The sequence below is a fragment of the Solea solea genome, chromosome 14 (genome assembly GCF_958295425.1).
Source record: "Solea solea chromosome 14, fSolSol10.1, whole genome shotgun sequence".
Taxonomy (NCBI): Eukaryota; Metazoa; Chordata; class Actinopteri; order Pleuronectiformes; family Soleidae; genus Solea; species Solea solea.
Window position 1 is genome coordinate 13,863,337 of NC_081147.1, and position 17,680 is coordinate 13,881,016.

The 17,680-nt window shown below is 39.7% G+C and overlaps 1 protein-coding gene and 1 long non-coding RNA gene across 6 annotated transcripts; both read right to left on the minus strand.

The window, feature by feature from the left end:
* Nucleotides 1-95: 95 nt before the first annotated feature.
* zgc:66447 (SLAIN motif-containing protein-like) lies at nt 96-11,957 on the minus strand. 4 transcript variants are annotated; one of them, XM_058649273.1, is made up of 10 exons: nt 11,705-11,955; nt 10,222-10,494; nt 9,860-10,146; nt 7,402-7,538; nt 6,361-6,483; nt 4,084-4,224; nt 3,393-3,722; nt 3,116-3,259; nt 1,219-1,516; nt 96-1,087 (listed from the first exon to the last, which is right to left on the minus strand). In XM_058649273.1, exons 2-10 carry the CDS (start codon nt 10,492-10,494, stop codon nt 1,033-1,035), a joined length of 1,788 nt encoding a protein of 595 aa, XP_058505256.1. In that variant the 5' UTR covers nt 11,705-11,955; the 3' UTR covers nt 96-1,032. The 4 variants fall into 4 exon arrangements, with proteins under 4 accessions (XP_058505256.1, XP_058505254.1, XP_058505253.1 ...); XM_058649271.1 differs by having other exon boundaries at nt 9,860-10,494; nt 11,662-11,957; XM_058649270.1 differs by having other exon boundaries at nt 9,860-10,494; nt 11,705-11,956.
* A 2,713-nt stretch (nt 11,958-14,670) lies between these two features.
* On the minus strand, nt 14,671-16,800 carry LOC131472657 (uncharacterized). 2 transcript variants are annotated; one of them, XR_009242111.1, is made up of 3 exons: nt 16,689-16,800; nt 15,749-15,869; nt 14,671-15,116 (listed from the first exon to the last, which is right to left on the minus strand). It is a non-coding gene; the product is annotated as an uncharacterized LOC131472657 (long non-coding RNA). The 2 variants fall into 2 exon arrangements; XR_009242110.1 differs by having other exon boundaries at nt 15,749-15,872; nt 16,689-16,799.
* Between the last annotated feature and the right edge of the window lie 880 nt (nt 16,801-17,680).

Sequence of the window (17,680 nt, forward strand, 5' to 3'; positions counted from 1 at the left end):
GCCTGTGTTGCGGATGATGTGTACAGTGTGAACATATAACCCGATGCAGACAAACTTCAGCTTTGCATACTTGGATTTAAATCAGTGATACAAGGTAGAAGGATCAGGGCAGATTTTATTATTATTTTTCATTAGAGCTCCTAATTTTCAGAGGCACTCTGCATGAGGGTGCATAGCTGTGTAAGGCACATGGCCTTCGTGCATAAATATGTTCTTCATTACAGTGGTATCCAAAAGCCAATGCACCTCTAGATATGCAGTAAAAAAAAAAAAAAAACTCAGTACATTAACAATACCTTTGATGAATCAAGATTACATATGGAATTAGAAAGTGTTGTTGCTGAAATGCACCTTGGCACACAAACTTAAAAAAAGTTATAAGATCAATATAGTTTAAAGACCTTGTATTGCGTTAGAGCACACTGAAGATCATTTCACTATCAACCACCAAACATTTAAAAACTTAACACAGATCTTTGTGGGACACATGGAAGATTTGTCATATTGCAGTCACATAATGTTTGAAAAAAGCCTGAAGATAGAAATAATAAAACTAAACCAAGCATGCAACACTCAGCACCTTCATATGGTAGAAATTCACACACACACACACACACACACACAAAAAAGGACAAACCAGTAACATCTTCACTTAAATTGCCTTCATATCAATTACATCTACAGAACAATAATAACAACCCTTTAAATTCCAACAGTTTCTCATGGTTACCATAGAAAAAAAGGAAAATTGACACAAACAAATCTTCTGGAAGCTCTGAGTTGGTCCGTATAACATGAGGGGTGTGCATGTGTGCCTTTTGTTTTCTTCTGCCTACACATTCTGTGTGTGGGTTGACAATGTTTCATGCGAGAGGAACTTGATGAGTTTCAAATATGAATCCAGTGCAGCCCAGTATTCCAGTTCAAAATGGGGAGGGCTGTCCGACACGTGTGGACACAGTGGCTGTGTTTTCTGTGCTGAGGGGTTCAGTGACGACTACAGCAGTGAACATCCTTCATCACCAGTCAGACTCAGTAGCAGCCATCTTTCCAGGATTCATCCGAGACTCTCGTCACACCCAAAGACCTATTCAATATGAAAGGTGTTAATTCAAAGGTCAAATATCGACTTGTAGTATCATTTGACTGACACTAATTAAACTTGCCATTATTTAAATGGCATATTAATCAGTGTCGTCTGTACTTGACATGATTCACCTTCTGGCGGGCTGTGAAAGTTTACTTCTGGTGGATGCCAATGAGATGGCCTGTCCTTGGCCCACAGGAGGCCGCCCTGACCCAGCTGAGGCTCGTCCAGGTATGTGGGCTCCGTCTTTAGCAGAGCCTGGGGACTGGCCCCTGCGGCCCCCTACTGCAGGTGGTCCTTGGATGACAGGCAGACCTCTTGAATGTTGACGGCCAGCTGCCATGGAGCCCACTGGACCGACAGCTTTAACTGGAGTCCGCAAGGAGAGCGGAGACTGACCGTTGCTACGCAGTCGGCTACTAGACATACCTGTTGTGGAAGAAAGGCAGAGTGGTATATGATAGCAAATGGAAACAGATTTTCTTTTCTTCAAGACAGGTTTGAAAATCATAAATACTTTAGTTTCAGTCAAAACCATCTTGGTGACATGTACAGCGATGCTGGCAGGCCTCGGAGACTCAATGCTGTTTAATTGAGTGCGGAACAAAGAAGTGGAATAAACATGTAGCAGGTGAGAAAGAGGCTTTTTGGTGGGGAGGGAGGGCATGTCAGGGAAGACAGGTGATCGGTTGCAAAGAAAAAGCTGTGATACTGTGGAAGAAGTCGTCGTCCAGATAGAGAACATTTCTAGAACATTATAATGTCCAAGTGTAGGTGGTTTAGTCCAATATACTGTAGATTTAATTATGTACATTAGCATCTGTGTAGTCAACAAGAAATTCAAATATCAGTATAAAATATATAATCAACCTATATTTTGAAATGTTTTTGTCAATTTGAAATGGATGGGTTATAAAATTGTTCTTTCCTGAAATCGGGTGACTAAAACTGTGCTGTCGACATTTCACTCATTCTGTTGTTCGCACAAAGAGCTGCTGCTCTGTTTTATATTTATATTGTGATAAAGATAATATTTCACAATAAAAGCCTCGTTTAAAAAAGTGAATGGTAGAAATGGTAGAGTGCTAGTACTCTTTGAAACAAAAACAGAACGTGTTGCGTTTGTGGCATACACACAACACATTGTGATTGAAACTGTGGTGAAAGATAATTTTCAGATTGTTGTAAAAAACAAAAAAAAAAACAGCACAGGTCACTTGGTGTGGCTGCTGAAATCACGTGTCCCGACCCAAAGGTAGGTCATCTGTTACGCAATGCAGATGCTCTACTCATGCATACAGTGTGGCCCCAATTAACAGACACGATTTTCATCACGTGGTAATTTAAAGCACATGCAATTGGTCTGCATTTCCTAGACCTCGAGTGCAGTAAAGGTTGGAACATCTGCGCCAGTTTAAATACAAATGCTCCATCAAATACCAATAGTATGGTGTCTGGATCAAGACAGGGCCCACCATTTAATGACTCCTAATATATAGAGTTGAATGAGATAATTATAGACGACATGTGCACTTATGGTTAGGTTAATACATAGATATTAGACACGCGTCTCTGTTTGTGTTATTGCTTTTTTTTATGACTGGCTTTCCAGGCTTTTTAAATGCATTTTCAAAAAGACATTGCTCACAGGGCAGATGTTATGATGAGTCCTGCCTGCTTGCCAAGAATGGTAAAAACTTAACAGATATTTTAATGAACTGTCAACATGAATTGCCACAGTCTGAGTAATTAATAGGAATCACTGGCTTTGTAGAGTTTTCTTGTAAGTAAATGTAAACACGTTTTTGTAACTATTCAGTGTTACTGCATCAGTCATAGCCTTTACAAACAGTACCTGTAAAGAATAATATTCTTGTATATAAGTCAGTCAAACCCTAGCTGTAGCCATGCAGAAAGTTAAGAGGAGGTAAATTATTAGGTACAAGTGACAGAGGGTATGTCCAGGGCAAATGCTGGTGCCAATATAATAGCAGAGAGGTGTGGACCAGGTGAGGAGGGTAGGGTTACCTGTGGAAGGGGAGAGGGTCAGGTGGGACATGCGGTTGCCAGAGCTCTGGAGGTTAGCCTCCATGCTGCGGCTGTTTCTGACTGCCTCCAGGGAACGTAGGCTGGTGCGGGGGGCCAGATTAGGCATGCTGTGTCTCAACTCCTCTGGAACCACACATATACAACACATTAACCAACACCAGAACACATATCCACAGCTTTCGAACAACTGAGACTATCCCCCTGCTTTTATTGTCCTAGTGTAGAAATGCTGAATCATTCCTGTTTATTATACTACCTTCGCTCTTGGCAAATTTAAGCAGCTCTGCACTGGGGCCCTGGAGAGATCGCCTTGGTGTTCTTGCGCGTGGTGCCCCAAGTCGACCGCTGTATTCCTGACCATGGTTGGATGTGGAGGGAGACAGGCACCGCGGTGAGCCTGAGGGTGAGGGGGTGAAACGGTGTCTTCGTTGTGGCATGCAGCAGAAATCATCCTCCTCATCCTCCAGGCTGTAGGTGTCGAATTCTTGATCACTGTAGGTGCCACCCTTGCGCAGGGACTGCAGAGATGCTGTGGAGCTGCGACGTGATGCAGACGCTGAGGTGGAAGCATAATCCTGCCTAAGACCTGAGGGCAAACATATTAAATTCAAAAAAGAAACACACGCAGATGCTACAGCTCAAAATAAGAGTCAAATAATCAGAGTTTGTTCACCCTTTGTAAGGTAAATTTCAAGGTCCGTTTTTTTATCTACTTATTTTATTTCTGTATCTAATAAGCAAACTATTCAGTCAGATAGCTATTCGTCATGAAGGAAATACAGTTGCTGTGGTGACTAATAATAATAATCGATCTGATCTACTGAGGTGAATTAAAATATTTTATTTTATCATATTACACATTATTATGTACAAAAGTACTTTTACAGTAGAATTTGGAAACACAAGTGCTGGTGACGTCTGGCAGAACATGTGACACCTCTACTCACTCTCTTCTTGTAGTCGAGCCATGATCTGGACGTCAGTGAGATCCTGTAGCTTGTAGCCCATAGAGATGGAGTCATCCGAGGTGCTGAGCTCACTGTCTATAGAGGACTGAGAGCTCAGGGCTGAGTGACTGGTTGCGACACCTGTAATCAGAGGGGGATACTCGTTACAACAAGATGCATCTCAGAGATTTCCACATCTCAGAGAGCAATGGCACTGCATCTTCATGATTATTAAAAAGCCCTTTCAGACTCATATTTTTATATACTTCTGAATCTTCTTAAACTGGACAGGAGGCTTCATTAAAGTACAGTTTTGATTACACTCAAAAATGTCAGTGTAAGGCCATCAGCTATGTGGTTAATTAACCATGAGAGATTAGGTGTCAACAGGATCAGTCACAATCTGCTCAACAAATGACAGTTGAAGGTAATCAGGCCTATGATTGCCTCAAGATAATTCTACTGATGATTGTGAGAAAGTATTAAGAAAAGCTGTTAGTTGTTCCCTATCAGATATACAGTATGTGAGGGATAACTTGCCTTACCTCAGCAGACAGAGAGCTATAAAAAAGTAAGATGACTGCTGCATTTGACAATAGATTTGGTATAAATCAGCACTATAAATCTCTCACTGTGTCCAGCAGCCTTGTTCTGGAAAGGACTGTCTGCTGATGACTTTGCCTAAAACAGTGCTCGACATGTCTGTCTGACACTTGGCCCACACAGACATAAAAGCAATGACAGCATCATCCAGGGGCATTTGGTTATGTAAAAAGTATGGGATTAGACAGGGTCACTGCCCACAAGCCAAGCATTTACAAGTTCATGCAAGGATTTGCCATTTGCATGGTTTTCACAACAACATCAGCATTGTTGATCTTTGCAAAGTGAAGTGTCAGGTGCTTCGAGGTGTGTGCAAAGTAATCCATCCACCATAAAATCAAGACCAACAACATAATATAAATATTTGAGGTCGACCGATCGGCGTAAACAACCTGTCAGCATTGGTGGACCTAGAATAGCTGCGCTGCCTCCGCCCGTCACATCATGGAGAAGCAAAGGCTCTACAGGTAAGAATGCTACAGGCTAGTAGCAGGCCTAGCACAAGTAATGGGTCAATGGCTATATTTGATCATTTCAAGGGCACATTTGCTGTGTGTATAAAGGATTTTGTCTTGATAATTTGCAACAAAAACAACTGTTTAAACAATGCAGACTGCAGCGAGTCCACAGTATGTCGAAATTTCATTACTTCTGCAAAAACACATGCAGTCCACTAAACAAATGCCTGCTGCCAACTTGTCGCACAACTTATTAGGTAGTCATCAGGTATTGGAAGTATGGAAATATACTTGATTTTTTTTTTTTTTAAATCATTACTATAATTAATCATTTTCTTTAAATTAGTGAAAGAAGTTTTCAGATTTTTCGGAATAATTTTGGTTTTCAGTTTTGTTTTTTTGTTGAGCTTTTTGTTATTGTAATAAATATTACATTTTCTTGAAATATTATGACATTGACTGACAATTGTTTTTATTTACACACTTCTGGAGAGTAGAGAGCAGTCAGCCAATTCAGTTACTAGCTTTGAAATGCTACAAACTGTCGTTATTCTATCAGCCTTTAAAATCGGTCGACCTCTAATACATATATGTTAGCATAGGACCTTTTATTATCCCATCACAAGACCTTTATTATCCCATGTAATGGAAACCACATATACTGTGATCAACATTATTACTGACCATCTTCCAAATTATTTATTTTTAAGAGTCAAAATGGTTGATGTAAACAATTCATTCCTGTTTTAAAATAACATTTGTTGTTTTTTTTGCAGTAATGTAGTTGAAAGACTAAATGTGTTGGGAGGAAATTGTAAAATCTGCCACTCAAGAGCTGACAGACAAACAGCAACACAAGAAGCAGCCAAATACACCTTTTCAGAAGCTCTGTATTTATGGTGTTGATGTGTTGGCTAAATTAACTGCTGGTCAACAGACCACAACTTTAGAATTAAACTATGGCTGCCCTTTAGAAGTGAAAAACACAAGGCATGTTGTTGGAAAATGGTCAGCAGTAACGTACAAGCCATGTAAATTAAAACATGCAAAAAAAATGCCTTCATCACTCCCAACGAGACCCCTGCTAGAACCCCCGTAGATGCAACAGTTCAAACACACTCAAGAGCAAATGACCTACATCCTGACAACAATTGATGTTAATCCCATTGTGCTGAGCAGAAAACAAGGAGCACTGTGTGTTAATATCATGCCATACCTGAGCTGCCACAGGTTAGTAGGGATTTGTTAGTTGATTTGTGGTACCCGGGAGAGATCGGGCCCGAGCCTGGTGAGCCTGCCTCTGCTGCTGGGCTGCTGTACATGTTTCTCCATCGAGATGCTATACAGGGGGACGAGAGAGATGTTAAGGATATGCACACTTGGATAAAAGATAACAAAAAAATAAAAATTAGTGTTAATGGTATTTAATGTCAATAAAGAATTCTGCTTTACACTATAGTCTGGTATAATATGTTTACAGTTGTAATTGCATAATTATAAGGGTTCAATAATGTATTCTTTTCATTCTTGAGTCATTCTCTTCCTGTTTCTGCAGTTTGGACAAAACCTGTTCTGTTATCACCTGACTGTTTCATGGCTCAGTGATAGCGTTAAAGAAAATGACCTGAGGGAGGTAATCCAACCCATCCCATGACTTCATGTTGTCATTTAGACCTGGTGTGAATAACTTTGTTGTTCAGGTCCTGCAGTGTGCAGGAGGTAGGAGCTGCAAGCAGGATAAATAATGAATGGGGTTTGTTGGATCACTCACATAGGGACATTAATTGTCACACTACGCACACATTTAGAGGGAGTACTCAAGCATTGTCAGGTGACTAAACCACATGCATGCACAGTGGAGGTGAACAGTAAATAAGAACGCAGCACAGTCACAGAAAACACTTGGACTGCTTCCCTGCAGAGTTAGTCCCTCACTCATGATTTATACTAAAAATCTGTAAAGCAGCAATGTGCAATTTAAAGAACCTCAGATATATATATATATATATATACATACATACATACATACATACATACATACATATACATACATACATATATATATATATATATATATATATATATATACATACATACATACATACATATACATACATACATACATACATACATATATATATATATATATATATGTAAAAAGTATTACAAATGTTCTAGTATTTGTGACAGAGTTCTTATCCAAAGGTTGGAATGAGAAAAATGTTTAAAAATGTACAGGTGTTTGTGTCATGCATACACTGGTCCAAACGACTGATCAATGTCCGACAAGCCAACTCTGTCTCTGGGGTGCGCTGGTCAAGGGCCTGCCGACACCATTTCAATGGCGACTCCGGACCTGCATCTGCTAGTTGTTTTTTAGGAGACACATATAACCTTAGGGGACAAGAGGAAAATGTATTGTTACTCAAGAAAATTACTTAGTGAATATAGAGATTAAATAACCAGCGTTAAATAAGGAACTGAAGTACTACTTTACTTCAAACATACTTGCCATAGGTGTTAGAGCAGATCATCACAATAAGAACACAGTTAAAGATTAGCATGAACCACTGGAGGGCAAGGTATGCACCTTATAACACGGAACATGCCGTGCACAAGTGGAAAGTTATTCTATATGTGATATAGAGTACAGACAGAAACTAACGTCCAAACTCTGAATGTTTCATTGGCTTATGGAACACTGTGAAGATCCCACACCAAATACATGACCAGGTTGTTCAGTTGGAAGCACATGACATGATCAAACCAAACAATGAGAGCAAATACGTAAAGTAAATAACACGTGTTCAAACATCCTTATCAGTCCCAACGTAGTCTAATCCTTAATCTATAATTGCCTCATCTACTCCTGCCAATAATATCAAATATTCTACATTTAGTGGCAAAATGTGAGGGACCAACATGCCATCAAACCCAGTCACTATTTGAATGCAACACTTGGGATGCAATGTGTATAATAATGTGAGCACAAACGGCAGTAAGTTCACCACAGGCTTTTGAGTGTCAGTCACAGGTGCTGATCCTTTTGAGTTAGATACACCAAAGGACCTGGACTTACCGGTTTCAGACCAATCAACTACAAACCATCTTCCCATTGTCCAAACACAAAATGACCTATTTCCCAAAGGAACGAGCAACAATATAGAGAGCAATATTCAGGTCACACAACCACAGCTTCTCTGTGTTATGCGGGAGTGGGGGGTGGAGCTGCCTCTTTCATACACAAACCCTGAGTTGGATGCAAAATACTGACAATGTTCTGCCTGTGTTTAATGTTGTCATTATGGTCACAGGAGAGTATTTCTACACATGACGTGGATCCCTGCTACACTTTTAAATTAAATCAGACATAGCAAACACTAACAACACTAGGATTTAAATGTTGTTCTATAATTATTGAATCTTTTAACAACCACAGCCAGAACCTGCACAATGGAGTCAGGTTGGATAGCTTTTTGTCAACTGTGTAGTAAAAATAGCAACTTGAAAGGCAATTTTAATTTAACTTAATATGGTTGAAACATTCGAGCCCAGTAAAGTTGTAATCCAGCTAGAGACTAACATGTGATTTTTCCCATTTTAGATTGGCTAGTAAAAAATCTCACATAAAAGCTAGATTCTACAAATCAAACACCTCTAACGAGAAATCCTGCAGTTGCTGAGAGCGTTTCTGTGCCTATCACAGTCTGGTCACACGGCGAGGCCCTCGGATCACATGCTGTGCAATCCCACCCAAAGCAGTTAAGCCAAGCGGTAGCATCCTGCCCAAATCAGATTATGTTGTTGGAAGGATTACTGGATGTTTTAGCAATGATAACTCACAAAGCACATATGGTAGGGCTAATGATGTAAAACAGATAAATAAATCCTGAATGGTCTGGCTGTAAGCGTCACGGCTGAGACGCTAACATAGCCTCACACAATGTGGTCCCCCTATTTTAGGCGATGGAATGTGCATGGCTTAAACATGCATGTTCCGCCATAAAATTAACACAGATTATTAATGATAATAATATTACATACAGTTTATGTTCCTTATAGTACTAAAAAACATTAAAACAATATTCAACCAAATTAACTGGATGTCTGTGAAGGGTCATCCAGGTCATAATCTTCTTCAGTAGTTAGCTGTGGGCAACTGGACTTGCTTGAGTTGAGTAGAAGACGTTTCACCTCTCAGCCAAGAGGCTTCTTCAGTTCTGACTAGTAGAAGACCTGTGTGCCAGGTCAAGGCAATAATATAAATAATAGTAATCATTTTGGTGCTATTGGAAAAACCTTCCTCTGTTTTCATCTACACCACACAGGTTGGTTTTTATTCTCTTTGCTGCCCTTCACTTACACCCTCAATATACCCTCTGTAGTCCATGGCATTAGCCACTGTTGAGAAAAGACCAAAATGAAGGCTAATTTTAAAACACAACAGTACACAATCACTACCCTGAGGGGGAGTTATGCACTTGAGTGTGAGGGGTTGAAATTAAAAGCACAAGTGGCTCATCTGAATTAAGGGGCTGCTTTCTTAGATGCAGGAAACCAGTCATTAAATGTTGCATCCATGTGACTTGCATCAGAGATACTGCCAATAAAGCTGGCAGCATTGGTCATTTGAGGTCTGGCATCTACAAATGTGTCTAATTAAATGTCACTTTAATTATACATTAGGTAACACAAGTATAGATGGTACAACATACCAGCTGTCCTCATCCTCTACTTCAGCACACTCATCCTCCAAATCTAGGACATCCACCTCATCCAGGGCAGTTTGGTCCACTCCTGAGTCATTCTCTGCAAGTGTCTCGGACTCGTAACTTTCCTGAGAGGGGCTCTCGGGCGTCTGACTTTCCTCCTGGCTCTCTCCCACTACATTGCTGCAGGTCAAGGTGAGAAAGTCCCTACAAGGACCCAGGCTAGACTCTTCTTCTAGCCTGCTGGCCACAGGTAGAGGGGACATCTCCTCACTACTGCTGCTGCTGCTGTCCTGTGGGGGTGACAGCTCAAAGTCAGTGCTGCCCAGCTCGCTGCTGTGCTCCAACCTGAGACAAGGGTTGTTTACCCCTTCACAAGTGAGTCTCTGGTTGATATTGGCAGTGGCTGTGATGTTGTTGCTGGCACTTCTGTGGATGATCGTCTTGCTCCCCCTGTTACGCAGGGTTTCATTCTGTACTTCCAACCTTCGGACAAGCTCCTGCAACTTTTGGACCTCCTCAAGCTCCACCCCTGCCAGGTCATGCCCCTCGTCTTCTACCTCCTTGCACCCTGACTTGGAGCTCTCTGCAAGGCCAGGATGACTGCCATTGCCAGGCTGCGGGACCACCATGCTCCTCATCTGTATGTCAGGAGAGACAGTTGGATAAAAAATCAAAGTCACAATTAGAAACAATACAATTAACAACAGCAAAACCTGTAATTTATACTATATATGTGCTAGGTAAAGATTCATATGTAGTTATCTTCCCTGCATTACAATAAAACTGTGTAGCTAATATTGAAAGTAGTTATTGTTAATATTTTGATTGTGCAGAAATGCTCCATCACTATTACAATCTCTTACAGATTTAATATTAAACTGAAGCTTGTCTTAAAAAACTAAATGGCAAAACATGACTGAGTAAAACAGCAATTAACAGGCAACAATGAAGAAAAGCTGGATACTGTACAACACAATAAATACACTTAATTTAACACAGGCTTGGATTTTGTTGTACGTAAATCACCATTTAGCTTTCGACTGAGCAGCAAATTCACTGTGAACAAAAAACAATTGATGTTGTAAGTACTTCTAAAAATAAGTCGTTTTTGTATTGTTTCACTTACTGGTATTATGAATTTCACATCATGATTATACTGAACAAATTAACGACCATTCCTGATATAATTACAATAATATTAACAATACTCGTTTCATTAAAGTTTGTATACAGAAACCAGAAGACTCGTATGTTCAGTGTTTACCTTCCTCTGGTTTACAGCTCTAAGTTCTCAGAAGATTTACTTGTGAATGCCATCTTAAACTTCACAGATATGGAGGGGAAATCTGGAATTAACGACTTTTGTTGACGTTACAAAAAACAAGAGTGAAAAACAAACATTTGAATTAGATCTTTGAAAATCCATAGGTACTGTTTTGACTGGAAACAAACAGACTCCCCCTGGTGGCAGTTCAAAAATAAATACCGAGAGCTGCATGTTGAGAAACAAGGCAGTATTTTGAAATCACACGAGATTTAACCCTTTTCCCCTTTCATTCCGATTATGGAAAATCGCCAACAAGAGCCCTTTTTAACCGCGATGCGTGATAATATCGTAGAACACTTTTTCCTCGTCGTTTAAGCAGCTGAAAACACGACGCTGGTCTTCATAATCACCTGTGCCTCTGTAGTGCAAAGACTGAGCAGCTATATCGTGGGGTAAACATGCCCCGCGTGTGCATTTAGACACCCTCGTTAAAGTTAGCACAGCTAGCATATAAGCTACCAGCTGAACAGGGGTTTACCGGTGAGTGAGCCGTGTTGTTCCAGCGCTTGCCCGCCACTCACCGCTCAAACTCCCCCGGGAACCAACGGCCGCATGAATGAAGCAGCTAACCAGCACCGGCTCACAGGATCCACGGCATGGAAATAATTTTCAGGAAGACAGCTAGTCCATGTTAGCTTTCTTGTTGCTGCAGCTCCGCCGATAGCGTTGATCGTCACATCGCTCACTGCTAACTTAGCAGTGCTAAGTTACTAGCTTGTTGATAAGAGCTCAGTTGAGTTGACTCAGTGAACAGAGAACAGACCTGCAGCAGCGCTCGCGCCTCCCCCTACGTGGTTTCACAGCTATTTAGCGCCGCCAGTGGACGAGATGTGGTATTGAAGTGACCTTTCAGTGTAATGCCTAATGTCGCCATGGGGTGTCGTTGTAGACTATAGACTTATGACAGTGGAGAAAGGAAATTGTCTTCTTCAAAATACAGTGTCCCATTCACTTTTTGTTTGATTTACACGTCTTTTTAAAAATGATAATGTTTTTATTTAATTTCTCACATATAACACGTTGAACCCTAATGTCCAAGAGGAGAATCGTAAAAGAATGAATGTAAAAGAGCTGCAAAGCGCTTTAGTTGTTGTGTACTATACAGTATGTTCTACGTGTGAGGACTATTTGTGTCGTTCAGATGCTTAAACTAAGGTAAAATAAACAGTTGACACATGGTACATTCAGAAGTTTAATTTGGACTTTTTTTTAATGTTTCTTCACTTGCCTGATACAGTACTTTAGCACATACTGTAGCTAGACACATACATTACAGGTAATAATAACCTGTTCTACTCTGTTTTTGTCAGACAAAGACGTGGTGCAGCTAAAAGTGCCTGTTCAACCTGTTTGGTGTATGACAATAATAACGTGGACAAAATGTCCATGCAGAAATAAAACAGTCATTGTAATACAGAAGATACAGGGAGAGGTAGTTACCACGTGGTACTGCAGCTATGAAGCATACATCTCACGTGAACATATGTTATTGTCATTATGTTGATCTGCATTGATTTTAAAGTCATTAACACACTATGTCTACCTACTACGTGTCCTCTGGTCCTTCACTACTTGTGCTGCAATCTCTGATATCACAGCACGCAGACATGTCTGATCCTGAAAGATTGGCAGACAACAAGGATAACTACATGCATACACCATCACTTTTTGCACATGATCAAATATAACACTAAGTAATTATTGCTATTATTATTAATATTATTTTATCTCAGACAGTCTTACTTATAACTGAGGGGGGATGGGGGATTATATATCAGCATAACTGTTCTGGCAAGTGCATTTCGCCCAAAGTTGATGCAATAAAACAAATATGTCTCTCTAGTTCCTGCATGCAGCTCGCCGAGCATGTATCAGATGAGCATGTAACAGCAGGCCTGTAAAAAACAATCTTCACTTCCCATTCACTTTTACCAAGTTTGTTTTACATGCCATGTTATTCCAAAATGACAATGTTTTTTTACATTTCTCACATATAAAACACGTCATTAGATGTGTGAACACATTGACCCTAATGTAACATACAAGAATAGTGAAATAATTCCACATATATGTCACAGCATGAATGTCAAAGAGTTGCAGCACTTATTTTGTCTCTTTAAAAAAGCAAATCCAAAAGTGCTCACTTGTACATTCACTGATTTTGACCACTTTTGATCTATGATTTAATTCTCTCTCCAGGCATACGTCTATGAAGTGCTTCATTTGTTGTGTACACTACAGTGTGTTCTACGTGTGTGGACTGTTTGTGTCGTACATTTACGTCTTAACAGCACACTGTCCCTGATGCATAAACAACATAAACAGTTATCAGAATTTACATTTTTAAATGAAATGACTTTTTTAATGTCTTCATTTGCCAGATTCTGTTTTGTAGCTAGACACATACAGACATAAATACAGGGAACCTGTTCTACTCTGTTTTTGTCAGACAAAGATGTGGTGCAGCAAAAAGTACCTGTTCAACCTGTTTGATTTATGACAATAATCACATGTTGGTGGACAAAATGTCGATGCAGGAATAAAACAGTCATGTTAACACAAGATAAAGGGAGAGTCGCTTAAGAGTAACCATGCAGCTATAAAGCATTAATCTCATGTGAACATATTTTCACATTATGTATATATTTCATATTAATACGCATTGCTTTTAAAGTCATTGACGGACTATGTCTACCTCCTACGTGTCCTCATCTGATCCTTCACTACTTGTTCTGCAATCTCTGATATCACAGCACGCAGACATGTCTGATCCTGAACGATCGGCACAAAGGACAACTACATACTTTTTGCAGATGGATCAAAGATATCGTGTGCATTTCAACCAAAGCCAGTTGATGCAATAAAACAAATATGTCTCTCTAGTTCCTGCAAGCTGCTCGGTTAGCATGTATCAGTTGAGCATGTAACGGCAGGCCTGCAGTGGAAAAAAACAATCTTCACTTCCTTGAGCAAACAACACGTAGAGCTCATCCTGACCATGATTGTGATTTTTTTTTTTTTTGAATGGGTGTGGTATACAGAATTTATCTGCACATAATGCTGTTCATCACTTGCAATATAACAGTAGCATAAAACTCCATTTCACAACATCAACTAATTTTCATATTCAAAGTCTGGAATGTGCAACACTTCCTACTGATCCCCTCCATTTCTGTAGCAGTCTTGCACATGCTTTAACTCCAAATATAGGAGTCTTTATATGCGACATTATTCATTCAGTTATTTAAGTTTATATGTAGCTCTTGTGTAGTCGCGCAAACTATGCATGCTCAGACTGATTTTAGAAGGTTTATTTATTTATATGCACTTGGGAGCACTGAAAGAATGTAAATAACAACCTTGTATAAGGGGTGCAGTATGAGGAGAATTATATGTTTCATTCTCGCAATAACTGAGCTCAGTATGAATAAAATCTATTCAAATACGCCTCAACAAAACAAGGTGGTTGAAACAAAATACACACAAATGCAGCTCAAGCAATTCATTTTATTAAAAAGGTTTTTTGGCACCACTCCCAGGCATACCAGGCATATGGTATTTTTAACAATGAGGGATGAAGGATTCTTTTTTTGGACAATTTTCCATTTATACACTGTTTTTTTTAATCAAATATTTATATTTTCATTTTCAATCCTTAATATACCACATAGGGAAAAAAAAGCACAATGAAATACATCTATTGATCCCACCCAAGTGACTTAGGACAGACATATTTTCCCATTGCATCAACCCAAACACCATTTAGTCAAACATGGCAGCATGGAAAACAGGAAGAAGGGTGAAGATGATGGACATGATTTTAAGCTGGAGTGTGAGCAGGTAACAGAGCAGGATTCATCATGGTGAAATCATGGCAGGCGTGGCTTGGTTACTTCTTGCATTGTTGCATTTCCTTCTTCTCCTGCTCAATATCTGTGTGATCACAAGACAGAGACACAAATGAGTCTGGAGAAGAAAATATTAATCCTGAAAAGTTTCCTGGACAAGAAAACAAAGTCACTCTCTAGATTACTACACGCTTTATTTATCAATCATTAATCCTAACTGTAATGCACATTCTATAATCTAAGTCAACTGCGGATAAGGTTTCCTGGAGGAACAGGCAGCTCCACTCATTATTTGACTCTGTTACTAATATGTTGCCACAAGTTCCAGTTAATGGTCAAGAGTCTCTTCCACTCAGTTTCAATAGTCAAGTGTTGATTGACTGGAGTTGTTCTCAGTAATTAAAGAGGCACTCCTGCATATTTGGGAAACTGTCGTTGCTCGGTCAAGTGACATCATTTTTGATTTTTTGTGAAATAGCCACATGAAATATTGTGATAACTAAACGGAGGAGGGCTTGTGTCTTTCTTGTGAACAGTTTCATTAGGGAGCAAGGACGAGCTTCCAGTAGAAAGGTGTGCACCTCCCACGTTTGCAGTTATTGTTAATGACAGACAAGGAGAAACTGACCATGTAGAACAAGAAAAAGATGAAACCTGGGTAGAAGGGTGGAGACATATTTTTGTTAACAATAAACCTTTGACCACATGAATACCTACCTTCTTTGGTTGGCTGTACATTTTTTACTTTTGTTTCAGACGAATTCAGACTTCTCCTTTTAAAATTCGTAATGTCTTTTCTCAGGTCGGGATTCACAGGTGAATCCATCGTGGAAGAGTTCTACTGGGAAAAGAGGGAGAGTAAAAATTACGAAATCCAGATTTTGACTTGGAGCGCATCAGACAGTGTTGAGGGAAGGCAAGACAGAGCAGGAGCACACTATCATTTAATCTTTGACAATGTTGTCAGCAGTGTTCATGCCCATACAGGCACACCAGCTTAGCCGCACCTCAGTTAAAAAAAACAAAACAAGGTGGAATTATGTAACTCAGTCACAAGAAACAACAAGCACTGCATAACCTAGCTGCCTGAACAATGAACAATCACCTTTAATGGTGTCATGTTACACAGTACGGTTACTTGCAAGAGAGACCAGAATAAAATGGTCATATGCTGTGTATGCACATGTATTTACATTTATGCGTGATCATTAAAAGGCAAATAGAGGACAAAGCATTTTATCACAAAATTAGACTTAACAGCTTAACGTCCACATTCTCTGTACAGTGTATTCTGCACATAATACTACTAATAATATGTAGACTGTTTTCAGAGAATTGATGTGACAGATGTAAAGAGTCATCTCAGGTTTGTTTAAAAGAGGTCATGCGCACATTTTTGTGTCCCTTTTGAGGGAAGGCAGCACTATCAGGTATAATATCCACTACACAATACAACAGAGCAAGTCAGTGTTGCAGTCACTCTATCTGCCTCTATCAAAGGTGTTGCAAAAAGCAAAAAAAACAAACTAAAAGCATTCGCTAGATAACTCTTTAAATTCATTATTTTGTTGCACTGGATCTGTGCATTCTTTGACTGCATGATAAATAAAAATAAAATAAAAATTGCATTGCATCTTTCATTGTAGAATTTGTTTACCTGGTGCAGGAGTGCTCTGTGTGTGTGAGAATGTCCTCTGCAGGTAAGGAACGTCTGTTGTAATCTGCTCAAAAGCAACAGCTTAAGTAAAGTCTACACACCCTTCTGCTCACCGACACAAACACTGGTCCTTTCTCTCATTGGTTCTCAGAGGCCTCAGAAAGGATTTCAATTGGACATGTTTGATGTGCGACGTCTCCGGGCGGCTGCTCCGTGGGCATCATTGTCCACTCTTGCCCAAGTGTTCAGAGCTTCCATTGTAGCCGTTTTTATTTGCTAAGCAGTACCATCTAGTGGACTGGTTATCATATGACAGTAGTTGAGAAAAAAAATGGATTGAACGGCAAACGCACAACAGAAATTGGCTTCAGTGAATGATAATAACATGAGTTTATTAATGCACAGTTGGTACTGGAGTGTTGTTCTGTGTTGATGTTCAGGTATACAGTGAGATGACAAACAGATGAACAAGAAATAATATACATCCAGGGGGATTGTACGCTGCTTCAACCCCATCTGGGTTGATGACAGTGCCATAGTTAATCTAACATACAGTTGACAACATGGGTAGAACATCACAGAGAAAGGCCCCAACATGATGACAGATTCTTGCTGTGCGATAACTGCGCTGATCCCTGAGTCCTATTTTATTTGAATAAAATAACAATTATAATAACAACAATAACAATAAATTAACTAAAGTAAAGCATGACTTTGTACACTTTGAACACATTCATTCATATAATTTATTTTAAATGGAAACTGAGGTAATGAAGTACTTTACTTTCCTGAATTTCTCTTAAGAGACTGATGGGCAAAACTGAGCACCAGAACAGATAATCCTGAGTATGGCTCCAGCCCCAGAAATGATGGCTCTTACTTGTCCCATACTTCACCTAAATCGTAATACCCTCTGTGCTTTGTAAGTCACCATGTTGACATCCAACATAATCTGCATTTCCAATCTGTAAAGTGAGACTTCATTCAGCTGC

What these genes read in the sequence shown, in the direction of transcription:
- zgc:66447 (XM_058649271.1), bottom strand. Translation starts at nt 10,494, where the DNA reads ATGAGGAGCATGGTGGTCCCGCAGCCTGGCAATGGCAGTCATCCTGGC. An exon ending in GACCCTCTCCCCTTCCACAG is followed by an intron (nt 1,517 to 3,115) that starts GTAACCCTACCC and finishes CTTCCACAACAG; the next exon opens with GTATGTCTAGTAGCCGACTG. An exon ending in CTTTCACAGCCCGCCAGAAG is followed by an intron (nt 1,088 to 1,218) that starts GTGAATCATGTC and finishes CATATTGAATAG; the next exon opens with GTCTTTGGGTGTGACGAGAG.